Here is a 20,528-nt window from a genome sequence, read left to right as displayed (position 1 = left end):
ACTCGAGTCTGTCTCCCTCACTAAAAGAAGGAAAGACACTCAAGCACAGTGCCTCACACACGGAAGAAACCAGAGCTGGGTCTGCATCCTGGCTCCACAACGCTTTAGCTTTGTGACCTTGAACGAGTCATTTCACTTCTCTGTGCTTTAATTCTTGCCTGAGAATGGGGATGAAACTACTTATTTTACTGAATTGTGAGCATCAGTGGTATAGCATACAAAGTGAGCAGTGTGTATGGCACCTAACAGGCATTCTATAAATAGTAATTATCATTACTGTATATTCACATTTTGTGTATTTTAAATCTATAAACGAAAGAAATATAATGGATGGGAGAAGCATACCAATATAGGAACTTTAAATAGGAGAGTGATTTTCAGACATATCCAATATATCAAACCCTATTAACTACAAAGCAACTTCCATTTTCTGAATCTAAGTATTATATCTGCAGTAACATCTTTCAGTGTGGAACGGATCACTGCACATCTGAGTTCTGGCCTTGTTATCAGCATCCCACCAAGCAACTGCCACCAAAGCAGCCTTGCTCACAGTCCAGAGAGCAAGCAGAGGAGCCAAGCCACTCGCCCTGGAAGGCTTCAGAACCCCCAGGTGGAACCCGTCTTTCCTCCTACGGCACTTGGCACTTCACGTTCTGACTGATATTCTACTTAGTCATTTCCAGGTTATTATTAGACTAAATTCTACAAGAAAGCTGTAAAAATAATTGAACTCCAAAGAATTTTTAAAGTCTACACAGTACTAGTACTGTGGACTCTTAGGAAATTAAAAATATTTATCACCTACAAAGAGAAACAAAGTGGCTATGAAAGCCACGGCCATTTCAGTGGGCCATGAAAAGAGGCATTACCTGACTGTTCTGTCGACTGGCCCCCAGGAGAAAGCTGATCATGTGGCGCAGAGCTGAATGCCTCAGGAGAAGATCACCAGCCCGGATCCCTTGCTGTCACAAGATATCGAAAATGACAAATTATATTCCTAACCAGACAAAAATTTGTTTTAAAAAGACAGTTAAATAAGTTTTGTCACTGTTTTTAAATCCTATAATTTACATATAGAAAGCACTTGTTAAAAATCTAATTTGAAAAACTCTTGAGTTCCAACAGCCTCACACCGCTTCACGAAGGCTACCAAACATGCAATGAGCCACTAGCTTTAATGCAGACTGCTACTGCCATCAATGAGTAACTATACCTACCTGTATCAGAATTCCCACAAGTAATTTAATCCATGAATTAAGATCTTTTAAGAAAAAACACTCATAAAACCATATCATATATATATACAGTCTAAATTTTTTCCATATATAAAATTCCTTTAAATTATAAATCTGCTATATTAGGAAAAGATATTACAAAAAAAATCATTTACCTTTTGTACAAAAGTGTTGAAGAGGAAAAAGTACTGAGCACAGTTTTTACAATTTTCTGGGACATCTTTATCCAACAGAGCAAGTAGTACCTCCAGTAACTGATGAAGGCTTTTTAACTGGTTAGAGGAAAGATGAAATTACATAAGGAAAAAGAATATAAGACAGACGTCTGTAACAGGGTTAATGTGAAGTAAATCATCATAAGAACAAAAGGCAAGTCTGACTGATACAATCCGGTCTCAGATTCAGATGGATGTATGCTTTGGAGAGCAAAACCAGAATTATCACTTTTACCTTCCAGGGGAAGACTGGTACTGCAGAAACAATGAAAAGGAAAGCCTAGCTTTGATTCCTAGCTTTCAGACTCAAGGGCATCGTTCTACCGCCTAATGGGCACATTTTCTCCAGAGCCAATTTCTTTCTGTCTCTTAAAAAAAGGCAGGAGGTTTAGGGGAAACATATTTCTGAATCCCTCCCTCCACTATGCTACTTCTTTACATAACCACAGATGCAAAGAATAAAAAACACAGACACAGGCAAAGGGGCTAGAAATCAAGCCAATGGAGCAAATGGAGAGCAACAGCCTGACAGAATGACAACGGTAATGTCGACTCAACTGAGAACTTACTTGAAAGCCCGCTGACGCCTCATGGAAAGCTTTGAAAAACATTTTATCTGTTTAGAAACCATTTTGGTTATCACATTGCTTCTTCTTTCCCTCCCACCCCAACTGTTTCTGGACAAGTCCCTAGAAATTCATCTGTGATCTGAGAATTAAGACCAGGCTTACTACTCCTGTTAGTTTACTTCCTCTGAAGATGGTACTCGTAGACTTTTGAAATGTTCCCATCCATCTTGTCACGAGCCCATTATAAACACAGTAAAATCTACCATTTATATAGCACTTCATTTTCAAACTACTTCATAATATAAAGTGGGTGGCAAGAGGCACCATTTCTATTAGGGGGGAAAATAGACATAAAATATATCAGCTGGATGTCAAACAGAATTTACTGAGGCAAATGGCTTCCAAGCTATGTCCTCCACCACGCCCTTCCCTTCCTACCCTCTGTGGTCCTGCCTTTAGAGGTTGGTGGGGTGAGATGGTATGGCCTGACCCCATCTGTAGGGATGGGGTCTGCCTTTATCCTTTGTTTGGCTTGATACCTGGGACGAAGGAGGAGAGTGAGGAGGTCCTTATGTTAAATGTCTTAGAAAACTTCCACAGGCGTAACTGTCCTAAGCAGCAACCAGTGACCTATTTTATATATTCTGCACCCAGGTAAGGTTTTGTCTGAAAAGTGGTTCTGCTGTTTAAAATGACTGAAAACCACTGCCTTAGAGTAAACCTCAACTTCCTTATGATTCCTGGAATTGAGAGACTGTGTTCTTCCAGGTCCTTCCTAAAGGGCGTATTTGACCTCCTCCTTCACTCTGGACTGAGCAAAGCTCCTGAGTTGTCTGGTCTAATGGCGCACCTGGGTCAGGCGACATTGAAGGAACTAAGTGCTCGGGTGCTAGGCACTATTTCTGGATGAACATCTTCTTTACAGGACTCGCTCAAGGACTTGAACAGCAAAGCCAACATCTGAATTTGAAGCAGCAATTTCTAGAATTTGCATTTAGTTCATTGAGATACACTGTCTCCAGCCAATGTTTATAAGGAGCCAATGAGTTTTGAAAATAACATTTTTCAAAGTTTTCCATGTAGTGTCAGCTGTTTGAAACAGCAAACTTGGAAAGTAACTGCTGTCTTTGCTAAGACTTAGTAACAGGTTGAATAATCAGACTTACAACGTATATCATTTATTTCCCTAAGACTTAAAATCTGGGGGGACTGAGGATGGTAATAAATACCATGGTTTGTTTCAGCAAGTGTGGAATTGTGAACCAGAAAATATGTTGTAGAAGATACGGTTAGGAAGAAGAAGAAATCGAGAAGAATAGGAACAAAGATTAGGGAATAATGGAGAGCAATGAAGGAACTCTTTTGGCCAATGCCCCTGGATGGATGGCCCTATTTGGTTGGGCTACCACTGAAGGTTTAGATCATGAAAAGAGCTTTATGAGGAAGAGACAAAGCCAGGGGTGGCTCCAAATGTCTGCTGGTCTAGACTAAGTCTCTGGACTCGGGCTAGTCTCAGTTCAGAGAGATCTAACACAAACTCTTGAGAGAAGACTCTGAAGAGGGAGTGTTCTAGAGAGAAAATCCTGAAGCAGACCAATGCAGACCTAAACCCCTAGCCTGCCCTGATTTCTGGGATGAAGAGGGGAGGACAGAACACCTTCTACCCTGGCATTTCTCACAAAGTCAGTTCACAGAAGGTACATTTGATGTGGCAAAATTACCAGACTCCAATCCTAGGCTCTCTTCCTTCTATGTGCAATTTACAATATTTGGTAAAAACAGAACATACAAATAAGATTTAAAAAATGGGACCGACCTTATCCTGATAAAACAAGGCACTGTCTAGGGTTTTCTCCAGAATGGTGGCCACAGCAACTCGTACTTCTCTCACATTGCACTCCAACAAGAAAATCCTAAAATAAAGAGCAATATGGTGTAAAAAAGCAACACAGATTTCTAAAACCCAACCTTCCCAACACGGGGGCCACCTAATATCCAAGAAACAAGATTACTCCAAGGTGTTAGTCTGAGTCTCCTGCAAGCTTTAGCACGCCCACAGGCTACCGTGAGGGAAGAAGGTCACACAGGAAAACAAGACCCTTGACCAGTGAAAAGTAGATTTCTTTCTGTTTCTTCTCCCTCTCTTCCCCTAAGATGAATACCTATATAAATGTAAATTTGGACTTAAAGTGATATGAAACCAAAGAACCTCAAATTTTATAAATTCTGTTCACTCAGGAGTAGTTCTCCCTGGCGCCCCTTCAGTTTGTCAGAATAAGACACTAGTTCAAGTTCTGAGTTAAGACAGCACCTCCTAACCCCCAGGCACCTATATTTCCGTCCTTTTACTTTCCTTCCTCCCGGCTCCGCTCCCCTCCCCTATCACTTAGCCCCCCTAGAATCTGTTGAGACTAAAAGGGTCCTGCTCCCTTCCTTTCTCCTTCTGTGGTGACGATGACGACGATCATAGCAGTTCAGGTTGGTCAGGCACTTCCATTATAGTTGGCACTTCTGGTGTTACGTCAGACACCACACTACACACTGCAACGCAGGATCTAATTCAATCCTTTACGCACCCAGCGAGGGTGATGAGGCTGCCTCAGATGTGGTGGACGGCATGGTCAGGTGGACACCTCCGCTCTCTGGCACTGGGTGGCGGCGGTAATTACCAGAGAGCAACTAGGTAACTGCATGCTTCTCCAGTCAGCTTTTCTTTCTCTGCTTCATGCACTCGCTTTGACATGACAACCCAGGTTATAATTAGCAAAGTGAAAACCCACCTATGATTTCTAATATTTCTTAACAGAAAATTTTCATTATTCCATGTGAAAGATTTAAATACAGTAGTCCCTCCTTATTTGCAGCTTTGCTTTCCACAGTTTCAGTTACCTGTGGTCAACCAAGGTCTGAAAATATTAAATGGAAAACTCCAGAAATAAACAATTCATAAGTTTTAAATTGCGTGCCATTTTAAGCAGCCTGACGAAACCTTAAGCCGTCCCTTTGTCCAGAATATCCATGCTGTATACGCTACCTACCCGTTAGTCACTTAGCACTGTCTTGATTATCAGATCCACTGTCACAGTTTCATAGTGCTTGTGTTCAAATAACCTTTATTTTACTTAATAATGGCCCCAAAGTGCGAGAGTAGTGATGCTGCAAATTGGGATATACCAAAGAGAAGCCATAAAGTACTTCCTTTAAGTGAAAAGGTGAAGGTTCTCGACTTAGTAAGAAAAAAAATCACGTGCTGAGAGGTTGCTAAGCTCTACGGTAACTTTTATTACAATATGTTGTTATAATTGTTCTATTTTATTGTTAGTTATTGTTGTTAATCTCCTACTGTGTCTTATTCATAAATTCAACTTTATCATGGGTATGGATGTATAGGAAAAACACAGTATATATAGGGTTGGGTAATACCCATGGTTTCAGGCACCCACTGGGGGTCTGGAACGTATCCCCCGCAGATAAGGGAGGGCTACTGTTGTACAACATAATCTTGATGACCCAAGTCATACCTGTCCTGAGGCACCTCTTTCAGGTCTCTGCTTGGGTGGAGCATCTGCATTTCCCTCCTCCCCTCTCAGGAGGATGCTGATAACCCTATCCTCTTTCTCCCAAAAGGAAGATGAAAGTGGAGCTTTCTGAGGTCACTGCACTTCTGCTCATTCTGGGTAACTGTTAACGTGATGTGTTAGCGACCTAATCTGAACTAGACAGATAAGGCTCTGTTCAAAATCCACTAAGATTCTAAGTGGCAACTTGAAGAAAGTTTAAAAGATAACAAGTAATCCTGTAGTATTTAGCTCTAGAGGCTTGATGAGATTCAGGTACAATTCTTTTAGAAAGAATATCTGTAGGAGGTGCCCACACTTCCTATCATAGACATTAGGAAGCACCATGAGAACGCAAACAAAGCCAGAATACGGGGAGTCCTATAGTGCAAACGACCAGTCTCCCCCCGCAAATCAACGGCACGACAAAAAAGGAGGTGGTGGGGAAAAGGAACAAGTACAAATTAGAAGAGTCGTAAGAGACACACAAACCAAATGCTCCGTGTGGAGCCCGTTTGGATCCTGAGCTGTACAAACTCAATGGTGAATAACATTTTTGAGACATCTGGGGAAATCTGAACACGGACTAGGTATAGGATGATACGAAGGGACTGTTATTACTTTTGCTTAGTGTGATAATGGTAAAACACTTATATTTTTTTCTTAAAAAAACTTTACCTGTTAGCGATACATGCTGCAACACTTATAGTGAAATTATATGATGTCTGAAATTTGGGTAAATAAGATTGGGAAAGTGTTCACAACTTGAGCTGGGGAATGGGCACAGGAAAGGGTTCATTATTCTGTCTATTTTGGTGTATGTCTAAAATTTTCTACAATAAAAAATTTTTAAAAGATGTAAAGTACCCTTCATGTTAGTAGTTTTAATTTCTTTAGATCAAGTTTTATTTGCTTTAGATTATTTGCAAGCAATATGTACTACTAATTTAATTTTTCACAATTATAACTACATTTAAAAATTGCCTAAACAAGGGACTACACTGAGGGGCTGATCTGAGATAACACCCTCTTCACATTTACAGTTACTAAAATATTAGTACAACACATATTTATTTTTTAGTTGTAATAATGATCACCTAAGTTATCTTGAAAGTTCTAAAGAAATAAGTAATCACAGAAAGGAGAATATTAATTCTTCAAAAATATGAAATCATAGCAATTGATAGTCATGAGTAATTGGGCTTTAAAAAGAAAGAGATAAAATATAATAAACTCTACCAAAAAAATTAAGGTTAGGTAACTCATTGGGATTTTTGACCATCAGGAATTCTAAGAAACCAAAACATATTACCAAAGGAAGTTACTGAGTTTCTCTGGAGATATTTAAAAGCAAGCCTGCTTGGCTATAAGGGAATGAACTAAATATTTGCCATGTTCCTTCCAAATGAATGATGATTCTATGACATTCCACTGCCTAACACAATACTCAAGAGTCCTTCTATTGGGTAGATATTTTGGAATTAAGCTAGAAAAATGGGAGAAAGGTTACCTCTAATGCAAACTCTAAAGGGAAAGGCATGAAACACTTCAAAGAAGTGTTTATTGTTCTCTCTTTATGAGCTATAAGCAAGTACCCATACATCCATGCGTGCACAAATATTTGAGTGCTTACTATCTGCCAGGCTCTTTGCGTCCAGCAGGGAACCCAACAGTTACAGATTCTGTCCTCAAGAAGCTGAAATTGAGTGGCGGAGACAGGCCAACAACAGCAGACTAACGGGGCAGACCTACTTCAGATTGGGTGATGGGGAGTGAACTGCCTCTCTGACACATGAAGGATGAGAAGGCGCTTATTATGCAAAGAGTGAAGGGGAGAATGTTCCAGATAGGGAGATAACAGGTGCAAGTGTCTTTAGGCAGGAAAAAAGCTCAGCGTGTTCAAGGAATCGACAAGCCAGTGAACGATAAGCAAGGAGGAAAGTGAAAGAAGGTAAGTCTAGAAGGACGGACAAGACTGTATTCAAGTAACACCTTGTGGGTTATGGTAAGGGTTCTGAATTTCACCATGAGCCTGATGGGAATCCACTGAAGAATTTTTAAGCAGAGAAGCAACACGATCTAATTCGTTTTAAAAAGCACACTCTGTTGCTGTACGAGGCAGACTGAACTAAGGAGAAGAGGAGGTAGCAGGCAGGCAAATAAATGGATGTCTGAAGTGAGACCTCGTGAGAAAAATGGTACGGGATCACGGGTTCCAAATATCTCTAACTTGCCACCAGACTGTGATCTCCCTGTGGGAAAAGACTTGCATTTGTGAATTCCACGTTGTCTGTTTAAGTTGGGAGATAACAGAGCATAAATGTATGCTGAAGGAAGTGACTCAGAAGGAAGTTCTGGAAGGTGAAGATACAGGAATGAGAGCTGATAATTAAAAGGCAACTTCCTTGAGAAGGTTTGCTCATGTTGAGAGATTTCATTGTGAGAGGAGAGAAGATACTTCCTCCATAATAACAGGAGAAAAAGAGAGGATGGGAACAGACTCTGGTAGGTGTGTGCAACCTGTGACTCTGACTTTCTCAGGGAAGTCTGAGAAGGCAAGGTCAGTGGCTAGAAGTGGGGTGAGGCAGCAGGGCATATCTGAGGGACAAGAAGGTACAGGTGAGGCAGAGTGAAGGAAGAGCCCACTGAGGACAAAGGAGATTGACACTGAGAGATCAAGGTGCTCCCTGGTTCCCCAAATGAGTGTCGAATGCCCTGAGGATAAGAGAAGCTGACTTGATGAGGATGACTGGGAGTAAGGTGTGAACATTTGTTGTGATTGGAGCATCTCGAATTTTTACCTGAAAAAGCAAATTATTTTTTTATTATAGGTACATAGGTGAATATACTATCGTCGGTAATATACTCTTAGTAGATTTTTGAAAAATAGTATTTTAGCCAAAATCCAAACACTGTTAGACAACACTGTGGATTGTGTAGTAACCTAGGATTGTTGACCTCTTTATCTTGCCACCAGACTGTGAGTCCCTGACGGACGGGACTTGTGTTTCAGAATCCCCTGAGCCACCGCAGAGGTTCAGGACGTGCTCGCCCGTGAACATGAGGCTATCTGCACATATGCTCTCCTTGCATTCACTGAACACTCGTCTGAGTCTAGTCCAATGGAGAGGATTTTGGGAAGACTGATTTTGGAGTGACTTGAAGAATTTCCTCATTGATTCATCAGTGAAGACAGTTTAAAATTGATTCCAGTAAGAAAAATAACTCCAAGTTGAAATAAAAACAGTTACAAGAAACTTCAGCTCTAAATCACTGGAAGAGACACAAATTTCTTTTAATTGAAAGATCTTGACACTTACTTGATCAATTCTCGTCCTTCAGAACTAATAAAATATTCAACTAGCCACTGACAAGCATCAAAACTTTTTGAAAGTAATGCTTCTATAGTGGCAATCCATTCTTCAGTGTCAACCCTTTAAAAAAGCAAAGACAGTGTGTTAGAAAGCCCCAGCAAATAACCCTATGGAGTGTCACTCCATATTTTTTTGGGGGGGGAGTGGAGTGGAGGATTAGTTAAATACTCAATGGCTGCTGACTAACATGGCTCCACGCACCCCAGAAGCCAGTGCTGTGCATGCTTCAGAACTTGTGGTGTGACTCACCACCCTCCCCGCCCCTCAAAAAGTGTGAAGAAGCTTAAGTCTTAGACTTTAACTTTTATCTTCTGCATCTTCCTCAAACAACTTCAATTGGAAAAAACGCCTGACCTGTAGCATTTTGTTTTGTTTAATTAATTCACATTCACAAAATGCCCACTTTCAGAAGAGGTTGCTACGTCAACATTTTTATACTTTATTGCTACAACCATTAATATCTTATTTTATGAAATAAAAATATTTGGGCAGAAAAAAGGTGTAACAATTATACTACCCAAGACCTCACACCACCCCCTCCAGTCCCTCACACCCAAAAATGGTAAATATAAACAAAATGGAAATAGTGTTCAATGTGCAGACGGCTTGAGCAAATCTGACAAATAAAAGTAACCAGATAAATTTCCTTAGTCAGTTCTATGCCAGACATTAAAAGAAGGGAACACACTATTTCTTCTTTTTCAATCATATAATAAAGAGTGATACCACTTAATGTATCTTTGATTATTACACACAAAAATGAAGTTGCCACTATATTTGTTTTCTTTTCAAGAGTTTCTTGAGTGCAAAATCTTTCCAAAAACCTCTCCACACTTGGAGAAGCTCCCCGTGCTAGCGAGAGAGAAAAGACTGAGAACTTCAGTGGTCTTCTGTCTGTAACTGGTCTCCACACCCTGCGTCTCTCTTCCCTCCACATACAGCCTACAAACCAACATGCAGTTACTCTTCATCCTGCATTCATTTATTCACAGAACAACTATTTACCCAGAACCTATGATGTGTCAGGCACCTTACCAGGTACTGAAGATAAAAACCAGTGAGGAATAACATGCGAAGTCTGGAGTTTCTACGGCATCACTGACACATCGCCCCTGTTCAAACCTCTCCACGATCTCCCACTGAAAAAGCCTGAACTCCCTTCTCCTTTCTGTCTCACTCCATGAGCTCATCCACAGCCAACACTTGGTCTTACCTCAAGTGAGGACCTTAAATGTAGGAGTGAAACACTAGTTAGCCATCGTGGTTCCTTAGGCAAGTCTTGTCCATTACTTAGGTTCTTCCCTTCCACCTAGAATGATGCCTGTTTCTCTATTTTTGGTTTCTGAAGTCCTCTGAGAACATCAGTGTCTTTAACGCCTACCCAATTCCCATATCTGGATAGGATTTTGCCCAGTTTCCAAAGACCTATAGCATTTATGCCTTGCATCACAGTTATTTCCTTCTTTGTTTTATCTATCTTTCCTACCGGATTAGAAATTCTTTCAAGACAGGAACCAGGTCTTAATCATCTGAGTATATCAGGTAGTTGCCTTCATCTACTTAAAATGATGTTTTGAAAAGTTAAACTTATAAATTGAACTTTAATTGAATTCATCATCTGCTTTTGTCTTAGCAGACTATCAAAACATACAACTTCTTACCTGAGTTTTTTCTTTGTCCGTAGGTAAGTTTGAAAAAGGAACTGGATGGCAAGCTGCAAGCTCACCTTTGCCATGCAAGGATAGTATGGATGCTTTAATTTAGTCTAAGAATGAGGGAGAAAAAAGAGGATATTTTTCATAGAAGTTTTATAGATTATTACATTGTTATAAACTTGTCATTACACATATAATATAGGTAAATGACGATACGAAAAATCTAGCCAGTTAATTATAGAAAATGTTCCATTTAAATTTTTTTTTTTTTTTTTTTTTTTTTTAAAGATTTTATTTATTTTATTTTTTCCCCCCAAAGCCCCAGTGGATAGTTGCGTGTCGTAGCTGCACATCCTTCCAGTTGCCGTACGTGGGACTCGGCCTCAGGATGAACGGAGAAGCGGTGCCTCGATGCGCACCCGGGATCCGAACCCGGGCCGCCAGCATCGCAGCGCGCGCACTTAACCACCAAGCCACAGGGCCGGCCCTCCATTTAAATTTTTAAAAAGGTTAAGAAAAGACATCTTCTTCATTTCTTTTATGAAGCCCTCTTAAAATAGAGCATTTAGACCACAGGATGTTAAGTAATCTATCAGCAGACTACGCAAGTTTTTCCCTTATTGGCAAATTATAATCATAGTACTCAAGAAAAAGAAATACTTGGAAAGAAATACAAGAAAAAGAAAAGTTAACCCTGAGCCTGGTAATGTCTGACTACAAATTAGGAAGAATTAATCTCTATAAAGCCCAACATCCGCTGACACCACCTCATGGCTACTCAACTTCAAGGTTCTCTTAGATTCTTTATAAAATTTAAACAACAGCACTTAAAAAAGCCAGTATGTGGAAACCCACACCTACTCACAATCTGCATTATACATTCTGAACACTGCCTGTGTTTTAATGTCATCCAACAAGTGACACATTTGTGGGAACTGTTTTACTTCTAATCTGAACGCTGACGACTGAGAGTGAGGAGGAGTCACTGAACGCTTCAGCGGGAAGATATCTAACTAGGATCCTCTCTTCCTCCTTTAGGAACAGTCCAGCTAGTACTCACAGCATTCAACGAGGCTAAAGACAAAACGAAGCTGAAGTAGTCACTACTGTACACGTCTCTATTCTTCATGAACTTGAGGTTTTCATCTCTCACCATCTGCAGAAGAAAATCAGAAATCATTTTTAAGAAACAAGGTAAAATATTCAATATGTGGAAGACATTTTTGGTGATACGTTAGGTAATGAGGGTTTTATTTGAGGTAAAAACGGTTCATAAAAACCCTTCTCTCAAGTTTAGAATTTTTTAAAAAGGAGAGAGGAAAACTTTCCTTTCAAATAGAAGTTGTAAAAAGGTGGATTATTATTCATTAAACCAAATCCTTTTGGGAAATTTAGGAAAACCACCATGTGAGGGACAAGTGAATTCTAAGCTGTTGTTTTGGGAAGGAAGGGACAGACAGAGCTTTCACAACTGCAACTGACTCCGTGCCCTCCTTGCGGCAGATGCCTGCTTCTCTTTCTCCTAATGACACTCCACATTTGTCTTAACTTCTCTGGGTCTGGATACTCAGCTCTTAATGAGTTAGTGTATAAAGTCTGGACTGGGTAGTGGGGCAGTTCTGGGTAGTGGGGCAGTTCTGAATTTAAATACTGGCTCTGCAACACTGGCAGGTCGTTTCTCCTTTTTTTGAGCCTGTTTTCCCATCTGAAAAATGGCAGTAAAACCTGCTACTCCATCAGAGTGTTTTAAGAATTAGGGATTTGTTTAAAGCACGTAGCACAGAGCAGGTATTCAATAAATGATGGTCATCATTGTCTTATTAGTTTTACCCAAAGGTTATGAACCTTATTTCTCTCTCTAGATACAATAAGTTAATTTCAGCAACATGTTTCTTTATGGCCCACTCTCTCCCCCTGTCTGTCCGTGGCACCCCACAGTCACACAGCAGGTCAGCGAGAGTGCTGGCCAGTCCTGAGTCTGCAGCCACCTCTGCGACCTGGCATGAAAGAGTCACGAGACAAGGGGGGGTCACAAGATGTGGCACTACAGGGAGAAGTAAGTCCATGAGAAGACCAGCGGGAGTATCTCTGGACCTACAAGACGGATTTGGACACTTATCTGGATTTTCTCTTAGATTAGTTTATATGGTTCTTACCTGGTATATTCGAACAGGCATCTTTTCTACAAATAGTCCTTTCTTCTCCCCCTTTTTAACCAGCTTGGTTAGAATAGAGAGCCGGTCATTGTTAGGCCTATGGGGCCGAGGAGACGACTGAGGTGAAATTTCTGGTGAAGACGGCGCTGACCTAAGACAGAATCAGAACACTGTCTGTCTAGTATTAAGTGGCTATTGCTTTAGTGTTACGACAACCTGACAAACTTACAAACACAGGGCACGAGATTTTAAAATAAATTGTATATTTTCCTGATCCGATATATTAAAAGGCAAATTCACAGACAACAGAACCTTAAAAAAAACTGTCTGACAGTGCTGGCATAGAACTATACTTTGGACACAAAGTATATTCAGTAAATGCTGAGATTTTTTAAAATCCCAATTCTAGAATGAAATAACTTATATGCATGTTTCTACATACAACATAAGGTCCTGCCAAGGAAATAATGACCAAGTAGCAATAAGAGGGAAGAAAAGGGGTAGACGGATTTACTTATCTTCTTTTCAGAATTTCTCTCCAGCTTAGCTGATTACCTTCAAACCTCAAACAGTACACTCTGAAGAAGACACTATCACCTACTGCAACCACAGCAAATTGTACAGAAGGGGAGCTCACAGGGAGAGGTCCTCGGCTTCCTGCCGCACAGTGCTGACTCGGCTCTTCTTTGGTAGCACCGGAGAGCTTTGATCAGACACTCTTTGGTAGAAGAGCATATAGGCGTTCCAGTATCTTCGGCGTACATCAGTATATGGGTTTGCTTTATAACAAGACATTATGAAAGAAGTCTTTGTCAATAAAGTTTTTCTTGTCCTGACAATCTAAAACAAAGAACCCATAAAGCCAGCAAGGAACTACTTACTAAGTTTGTTAAATGCAAAGTGTGAGTATAATGTGTGTCTTTTTAGAGTACTGTCAAGAGTCACTCGGAAGGTGGCACAGAGGGGCAGGGAGGAAGGGAGCTGTGTGGTCATGGAGTAAGGGAAAGAAGGTGAATATTCCCAGGCAAGTCTAAATTTAATCAGAAGGCAAGTCACATTTAAAAATAAGTTCTGTAGCACAGGATGGGATTATAATTGGCCTCACTTAACCATTTCTGCATAAAATAGCCAAATCTAGGTAAATTTTGGCAACGATACTATATTCAACCATTAAAGGTTACTACCATTAGATGTGTGACTACCATGGTGTGGTATCAAAGTCGAATATAGAGGATCTAATACAGGTAGAAATTTAAAAATGCTCCTACAATACTTCAAAATCAGGTTTCAGAAATGCTAAACTTTGCAAAATGGTTTTTCTTTTTTTAAATCGCAAATTCAGAGTGGATTTTGTGATGTACTTTTCCTTACACCCTTTTCTTCTGGGGGTGGGGGCTGTGGAAGGAGTCCTTTGCCTCACTGCATAATAAATAGGGTTTTAAAAACACAGGTGCTAGAAATGCCTTCTCTAATGAACGATACCTTTATACAAGTGAAAGGAAATTTGAAAGTTTTAGTGGACAACTACCTCCTCTGAAACTATTTTTAAGGTTGAAATTCTGTTTTCATTCGTTTCTCTTTCATTTCTTCCTCTTAACTTACTCCTCCACCTGCCCCCCCAGGCTGTTGTAAGGAATTATTTTAAGAAGTTTTTGTAAGCAGCTTAAACATTTTCATTCTGGCTATCAAAGAGTTCATGGATCTATAATCTAGAGCAGCAGTACATAAAAAGAATAAAATTTATCTTTATGTAAAGACTACTGCTTCCAATTTGATAGAAAACTATAAATTAAAAAAATAAGGGGGGCCGGCCTGGTGGTGTAGTGGTTAAGTTCACGTGCTCTGGTGGCCCGGGGTTCACAGGTTCAGATCCCGGGTGCGGACCTACACACTGCTCATCAAGCCATGCTGTGGAGACGTCCCACATACAAAATAGAGCAAGATGGTCACAGATGTTAGCTCAGGGCTAATCTTTCTCAGCAAAAAGAGGAAGATTTGCAATGGATGTTAGCTCAGGGCCGATCTTCCTCACATACACACAAAAAAGACTAATGGAAAATATCTATTTGTAAATACTTACTTTGATCATAAACTTTTGGTCTATATTCTCCTCCAAAGCATTCGTACTCTAGGGTCTCATCATTTAGGTCAAATTCTTCTATAACTGTGTCATTAAATTTATACCACTTTCCTTTTCCACATCCCCTAAAACACAGAGATAAATCAAACATTATAAGGTTAAAAACCAAACATTTCCATCCCCAGCATTTATCTCTATGTATTGTCTACAAATATAGCAGGTGATTACCATTTCAAAATAAGAAAAATCTAGCAACAGCTATTTCAATTTCTAAAACAACTTTTCAAATTAAAGGGGTAAAAACAGTTACATTAGTTTTAAAAATCCAATATAAAATAAGATCAAAGAACAATGCAAAAACTTCTTTGTACCACAACGATAAGTGTGGATGATAAAGCAGGGCAGGGGGAGCCGAGGAGGGCACAGGAGGCAGGGGGAGCCGAGGAGAGACTCCTGGAAGGGCAGAGTCGGGGGTGGCGCCTGGAGCGCCCCTTACCGTCTATCCTTAATGAAGGAATAGTAGTGGCCTGCATGGGCCTGCCCACTGTGTACAATGACACCAACAAGTTCATAGTTTTCTGTGAGGGCGACTTTTTTTCGTGGGGATCCTCCACCTCCCTGATCTGTACTTCGCCCGTTTTCACCAACTTCAGAAGAGGAATCTTGGCGAGCCATTCCTGAAACTGTGTAAGGCTCCATGTTTAGCATCCAGGGAAACTAAAAGCAAAAAGAGCACATTAATCTTGGTTAGTAACATATACAGCAATATCCAATGAAGACAGATACAAATAAGAGAGATGTGTTTTCCTAGTTTAAGCTAGGACTACCTCTCCCATTCAAGGACAACACCTCAGAACGGCCCACAGGTCTGGGCAAGTATGAGTTGCCATGGTTGGAGCACTTAAGGAAAGCATTTTACTTCACAGCCATCACTAGGGTGCCTTCTAGAAATGAGGGTTAACGTTCATGGATATGCCTGTTCCACTGGCAGCAGCTGCTTAAGATAAGGGGTCGTGTACTCAGAATGCTGAGACCACAGCCTCTCACATTTTAGATGAAATTTGAAAATATAAAAAGGAAAGAGTAAAAACGGGAGCAGGTAATGGTAGTAAGAAATTTCAGGAAAAAAAAAAAGTTACCCTTATTTGTTCATCGTATTTAATGGAGCGTCCACTCTCCCAGTCAAATCCAAATCTCATGAGGTGAATGACCAAGACACTAGGTAAAGACTTGATACACGTCCTCTTCACTGTGATTCTCTAAAGAAAAGCAAAACCCAATTACTCCACAGAGAGGATAAAACAGCAAAGTAATTACCACAAAGGTCACAGATTTCCACAGGCCTTTCCCACCTGTGTGACAAGTGATGACATATCTCATGGGGGAACAACAGCAGGTGAACACTGATTCCACATAAAACACAAAGTACATGAATAACAAAGTAATCTCGTTCTTTAAAAAGGGCAAATGTAATACCTTTTCTTTACACTTTTCACAGTAATATGCATTACTTCCCTCTAGAACTTCTCCTCTTACAAATTGGTCCAAGGAAATTTCCAAGCTCTGACAGGAAGTGACTCCTAGATTGAGAGCCATGAAAGCTTCTTCTCGCTCATATCTGATCAGGAAATAACAGAAACACTGGAATCAACAAAGGAATTAAAAAATCACACAGGACTACTTTCATAATCAGCGCAATTAACACAGACCTTCCCTCATCCTTCTGAAGTACATTACCAAATGAAAATGCCAATTTTTGACAATTCAGAATTGCTTAAAATTATGAATTTCAACAAAGAAATTTTAGAAGTGGAAACCAAAGAAAGTTAATCAACATTTATAAATCCATTGAGAGAGATACCTGCAAGTCTCTCAACAAATGCAAAACTTACAACATACTAGAAGAATCATTTAAAAATGATGATGATCATTTTTTTATGTGATATCTTCACTAACCTGTGAGGACAGTCTTTACAGATCTTCTGATCAGAATAGATGCCCTGAAAAGTATTCTTAAAAATTTGGTCTCTCCCCATTTTCTGTTAGAATAAAAGGTTAAAATTTTAGTTGATGTCCCTAGAACTTACAGGTTTTTTATACACAATTTTATTCAGACCAAAGCTAAAGCGTAGATTTCAATTTAACCACCAAAATAAAATGAGTCATCTTGGCAGTTTAACCTGGGAACCAATGGAAGGATTATCACCGTTAGAACCACTGTCAGAATAATGCAAATAACCCGAAAAGGAAGAAGAGAGAGGGTTGGTCACAGCTGATGACAAGGGCAGCAATCTCCATGACAATTCTGAATCCTTCTCCTGTGCCCCAGTTACCAAGTGAGAAGCAACTCTCCATAATCTTTTCTTTTTTCTTATGGACAGAACGCTATAAATTTCTAAGCTATTTTGAAAAAAGATGTGGACAAACTGCACCTACTAAGGAGAGGAGAGGCAAACGTTGGCAGTGATGGGAGGCTGCCTGGATCTTAGAAGGCACTACCATTGAGGAAGTGTGTCACATGCTTTCCTGAGTACAGGGAGAAAGCTTTGAGTTTAAACATCATCACAGGGGCCGGCCCAGTGGCGCAGTGGTTAAGTTCCAGTGCTCTGCTTTGGCGGCCCGGGGTTCGCGGGTTCGGATCCCGGGCACAGATCTACGCACCGCTTATTGAGCCATGCGGTGGCGGGTGTCCCATATAAAGTAGAGGAAGATGGGCATAGATGTTAGCCCAGGGCCAGTCTTCCTCAGCAAAAAGAGGAGGATTGGCAACAGAAGTTAGCTCAGGGCTAATCTTCCTCACAAAAAACAAACAAACAAAAAAACCCATCATCACCAACAACTTCTTAATCTGGTCCTTTTGTCCCCTTTGACGGAGCAACACTGCTCTGTCTGCATGGGGCCCTCAGCTCACGGGTGGGGGCAGCACTCCTTGGAGGCACCCAGAGGAGGACCACGCGGATACAAACTGCTCCTATTCTAGCGTACAGATCAGGAGTTACACACTTTATCAAGAGCTAGATGAATTAAGAAGAAAATAAATCTATAATTCTAGTGATCTGTGTATGTTTTGATGTTCAAACCCAGAAGAAATGAATTAGAGTTGTGGTATTAAAGATGATCAATTCTGATTTGTCACTTTCATAGTAATCCCAAATCCTAAACCACTGTTCCCATACTACAGAGTCTGAGAGAATTAGAGGGAAAATGAAACTTTTTCTACCTTGAGATATTCATCCATCTGATCAATGAGACTAGTGAAGAATTCATAGGCATCCTGCTGTTCTCTCACATAAAGTTCTTTGTTCCACATCTTGAAAATCTATGTAACAAGAATTAAATATGTTGTTAGGGGAAAGGTAGCAATTTCTGAATATAGTAGAAAAGTAATGTAAAAGAGCACTTAAATGCTTCTAAAAACCAAGTTCACTATCTGGAAGTAGAAGTTTTTACTGAAGTGAGATTAGCTTGTGCCCAGCCATCTCTGCTTTTCTCTGGTCCCTTTGTAACCACAACAAGTCTATGAAACCATGCAGGGTGGGGTCTAAGGCCATGGAACAGAGTTTCTCTCTCAGAAACTAACCGACCTACGGGGGAAATACAAGGTATTCCTCCTGTGAAACACAGTAAAGCAACGTTATAAACCAATGTTCTTTATTTAGAAGCATTAGTGAAATTGGCATAGGTTCAGGGGAACGATTTGAACAAATATTTCAAAAAGCTAAAATAAAATCATGAGAAACACTCAAAATAATTAAGATTAGCAAATCCCCAGAAATTATAAATGACTATTCTCAACATTCTCACCACCTGAAATCAAGCAACAGTTGAGAGAAGAATGGTACAGCCAATTCTTTTGCGGGTTCTTGGCAATGGGCTTGGTCTAGAGTTCATACAGCCAGGAGACAGCTACCACTAGATCAAGAATGTAGCCCAACTCCAAATATCTATCATCTTTAAATCTAAAGAGTTAACTGAGTGAAGTACCTTCCAAAAGTTCTCAGGGACATAATACTGCAGCTTGCTCTCCATCAGATGCCCAAAGAGGGACTGCACTTGGTAGAACACACTGTCGTCTGGACTGTCCGTGTCATCATCCACTGACAGTAACGACTAAAAAGAAATGCAATGTATAAGCCAAAAACATTTAACTGCTTTACAGAAAACCCTGACTCACATACACATCAGTACCAACACTGCTCTTTGAGAATGCTATGCATGCTTGCATGTGGCTACAAGTCTGCACACGTTTAGCTTCAATACTTCCTAACTGGTGTAATCATAACAAATCATCTCTTTGAACCTCTGCCTGATTATGAAAAACTGGAACTAGCAATCCCAGGATCTCTACAAGAAATGTGTGATATGACAGCACATGGAATATTTTCAAAACTACTGACTGCTCTATCACAAGCTACTAGGATAGGATTATAAGGTGCTGATGAGCGAGTCTAAATATTTGTAAAATACTAAAATGTTAGTAATTTTATGGAACAGAATTTGAGAATAACTTAGAAGCTCGAAAATCACATTAGGGCAAATCTATCTGTCAAACAGACAGCATATTACCTCAGCAGATTTATAAATGTGTGACTGGGAACAGCATGTTGTCTATACAGATTTCAGAAGCTACTAAAGAATCCCTAGTTATATCTAGTTTTAGTGAACCCAAAAATGCAATATATGAATCTGGAACAACTTCCAGGCAATGCAGACATTCTTTATCAGCCCACACAGGAAAGAGGAAGGAACCCACCTCAGGGAGACCAGGCTGCATGTACAGCTGCTGGAAGACTGCGTTCATGTAACAAGTAGCACCACCATTCCTCAGCCCCACGAAGCCTGAACTGGACCTGCTATCCACCGGGGGAAGGTACTAGGAAAGAGAGAAGTAGAACAGTCGAGAGACAACTGGTATCTCTGCCACCAGCACATTTCCACCACAGCTGTACGAGATGTCTGAGAGGAAAAAGAGACGTACTCACCGACTTACCCATCCAGTGTGTTATGAGTCATGCGAGCAAAACCTATGTTCATGAAGGACCTTTGCAGATGCTAATACAATTTAAAAATACTACTATCTCAATGTTTCTTTTTAGTTCATAAAGTACCTAGCAAATAGTAAGTGTGTATTTGTTTATCCATTATATAGTCATGCATTCAGTCACTTGATTATCATTCAACAAATATTTATTAAGAGCCTACTATGTGCCAGGCCCTGTGCCAAGAATACAAGAGAGAAGAGAAATGTACCTGGTTCCTGACCTCTAGTAGGGTAGACAGGCATTAACCGAATAAATATACTAATATATACTTACAAATTGAGGTAAAAAAAGGAAAAGGGTACTACAAAGTGTTTACTACAAAGAATCCTGACCAGTCTTGAGGGTCAAGGACGGCTCATATTCATTCCCTTCCTTTTTGAGAAGGTACTATCCTTCTAATGAAAAACTTCTAATGAGAATACAACTAAAAAAATAGGTAAATACCTTACTATTTCACTTGAAGATGTTATGTAATAACGTAGATCACCGTACAGTACTTTTCTGGGTAGAAACAATCCAGAAAAGGCATCTTGGATAAAGTTCAACATGGCACTTCTCCAAGTGGAGAAGGATAAGTAATGACACACTCTGAAATGCTATTACAGCAGAATCGCGGTTCTAATGCCATGACCAGAATCACGG

At 40.1% G+C, this 20,528-nt stretch overlaps 1 protein-coding gene across 4 annotated transcripts in view; it reads right to left on the bottom strand.

The window, feature by feature from the left end:
• Positions 1-20,528, bottom strand: part of USP24 (ubiquitin specific peptidase 24) — a 150,065-nt gene that overhangs the window by 22,132 nt on the left and 107,405 nt on the right. For all 4 annotated transcript variants that reach the window (XR_015555734.1, XM_087445864.1, XM_004438606.3 and 1 more), the window contains 16 exons: positions 19,598-19,717; positions 18,829-18,954; positions 18,065-18,163; positions 16,801-16,883; positions 16,321-16,462; positions 15,984-16,103; positions 15,341-15,561; positions 14,845-14,969; positions 13,402-13,543; positions 12,765-12,915; positions 11,669-11,764; positions 10,615-10,718; positions 8,900-9,013; positions 3,839-3,935; positions 1,394-1,510; positions 873-965 (listed from right to left, as the gene is read on the bottom strand). Coding sequence is in view for 3 of the 4 variants with exons in the window: in XM_087445864.1 (XP_087301990.1) it covers positions 873-965; positions 1,394-1,510; positions 3,839-3,935; positions 8,900-9,013; positions 10,615-10,718; positions 11,669-11,764; positions 12,765-12,915; positions 13,402-13,543; positions 14,845-14,969; positions 15,341-15,561; positions 15,984-16,103; positions 16,321-16,462; positions 16,801-16,883; positions 18,065-18,163; positions 18,829-18,954; positions 19,598-19,717 (1,950 nt within the window). In the remaining variant the exon portion in view is untranslated. The remainder of the gene's footprint in view (positions 1-872; positions 966-1,393; positions 1,511-3,838; positions 3,936-8,899; positions 9,014-10,614; positions 10,719-11,668; positions 11,765-12,764; positions 12,916-13,401; positions 13,544-14,844; positions 14,970-15,340; positions 15,562-15,983; positions 16,104-16,320; positions 16,463-16,800; positions 16,884-18,064; positions 18,164-18,828; positions 18,955-19,597; positions 19,718-20,528) is intronic.

This window comes from Ceratotherium simum, chromosome 22 (assembly GCF_057802395.1).
Source record: "Ceratotherium simum simum isolate JZ-2026a chromosome 22, ASM5780239v1, whole genome shotgun sequence".
Classification (NCBI taxonomy): domain Eukaryota; kingdom Metazoa; phylum Chordata; class Mammalia; order Perissodactyla; family Rhinocerotidae; genus Ceratotherium; species Ceratotherium simum.
Note: the sequence above shows the minus strand (reverse complement) of the source record. Positions and strands in the feature narration are given on the sequence as shown.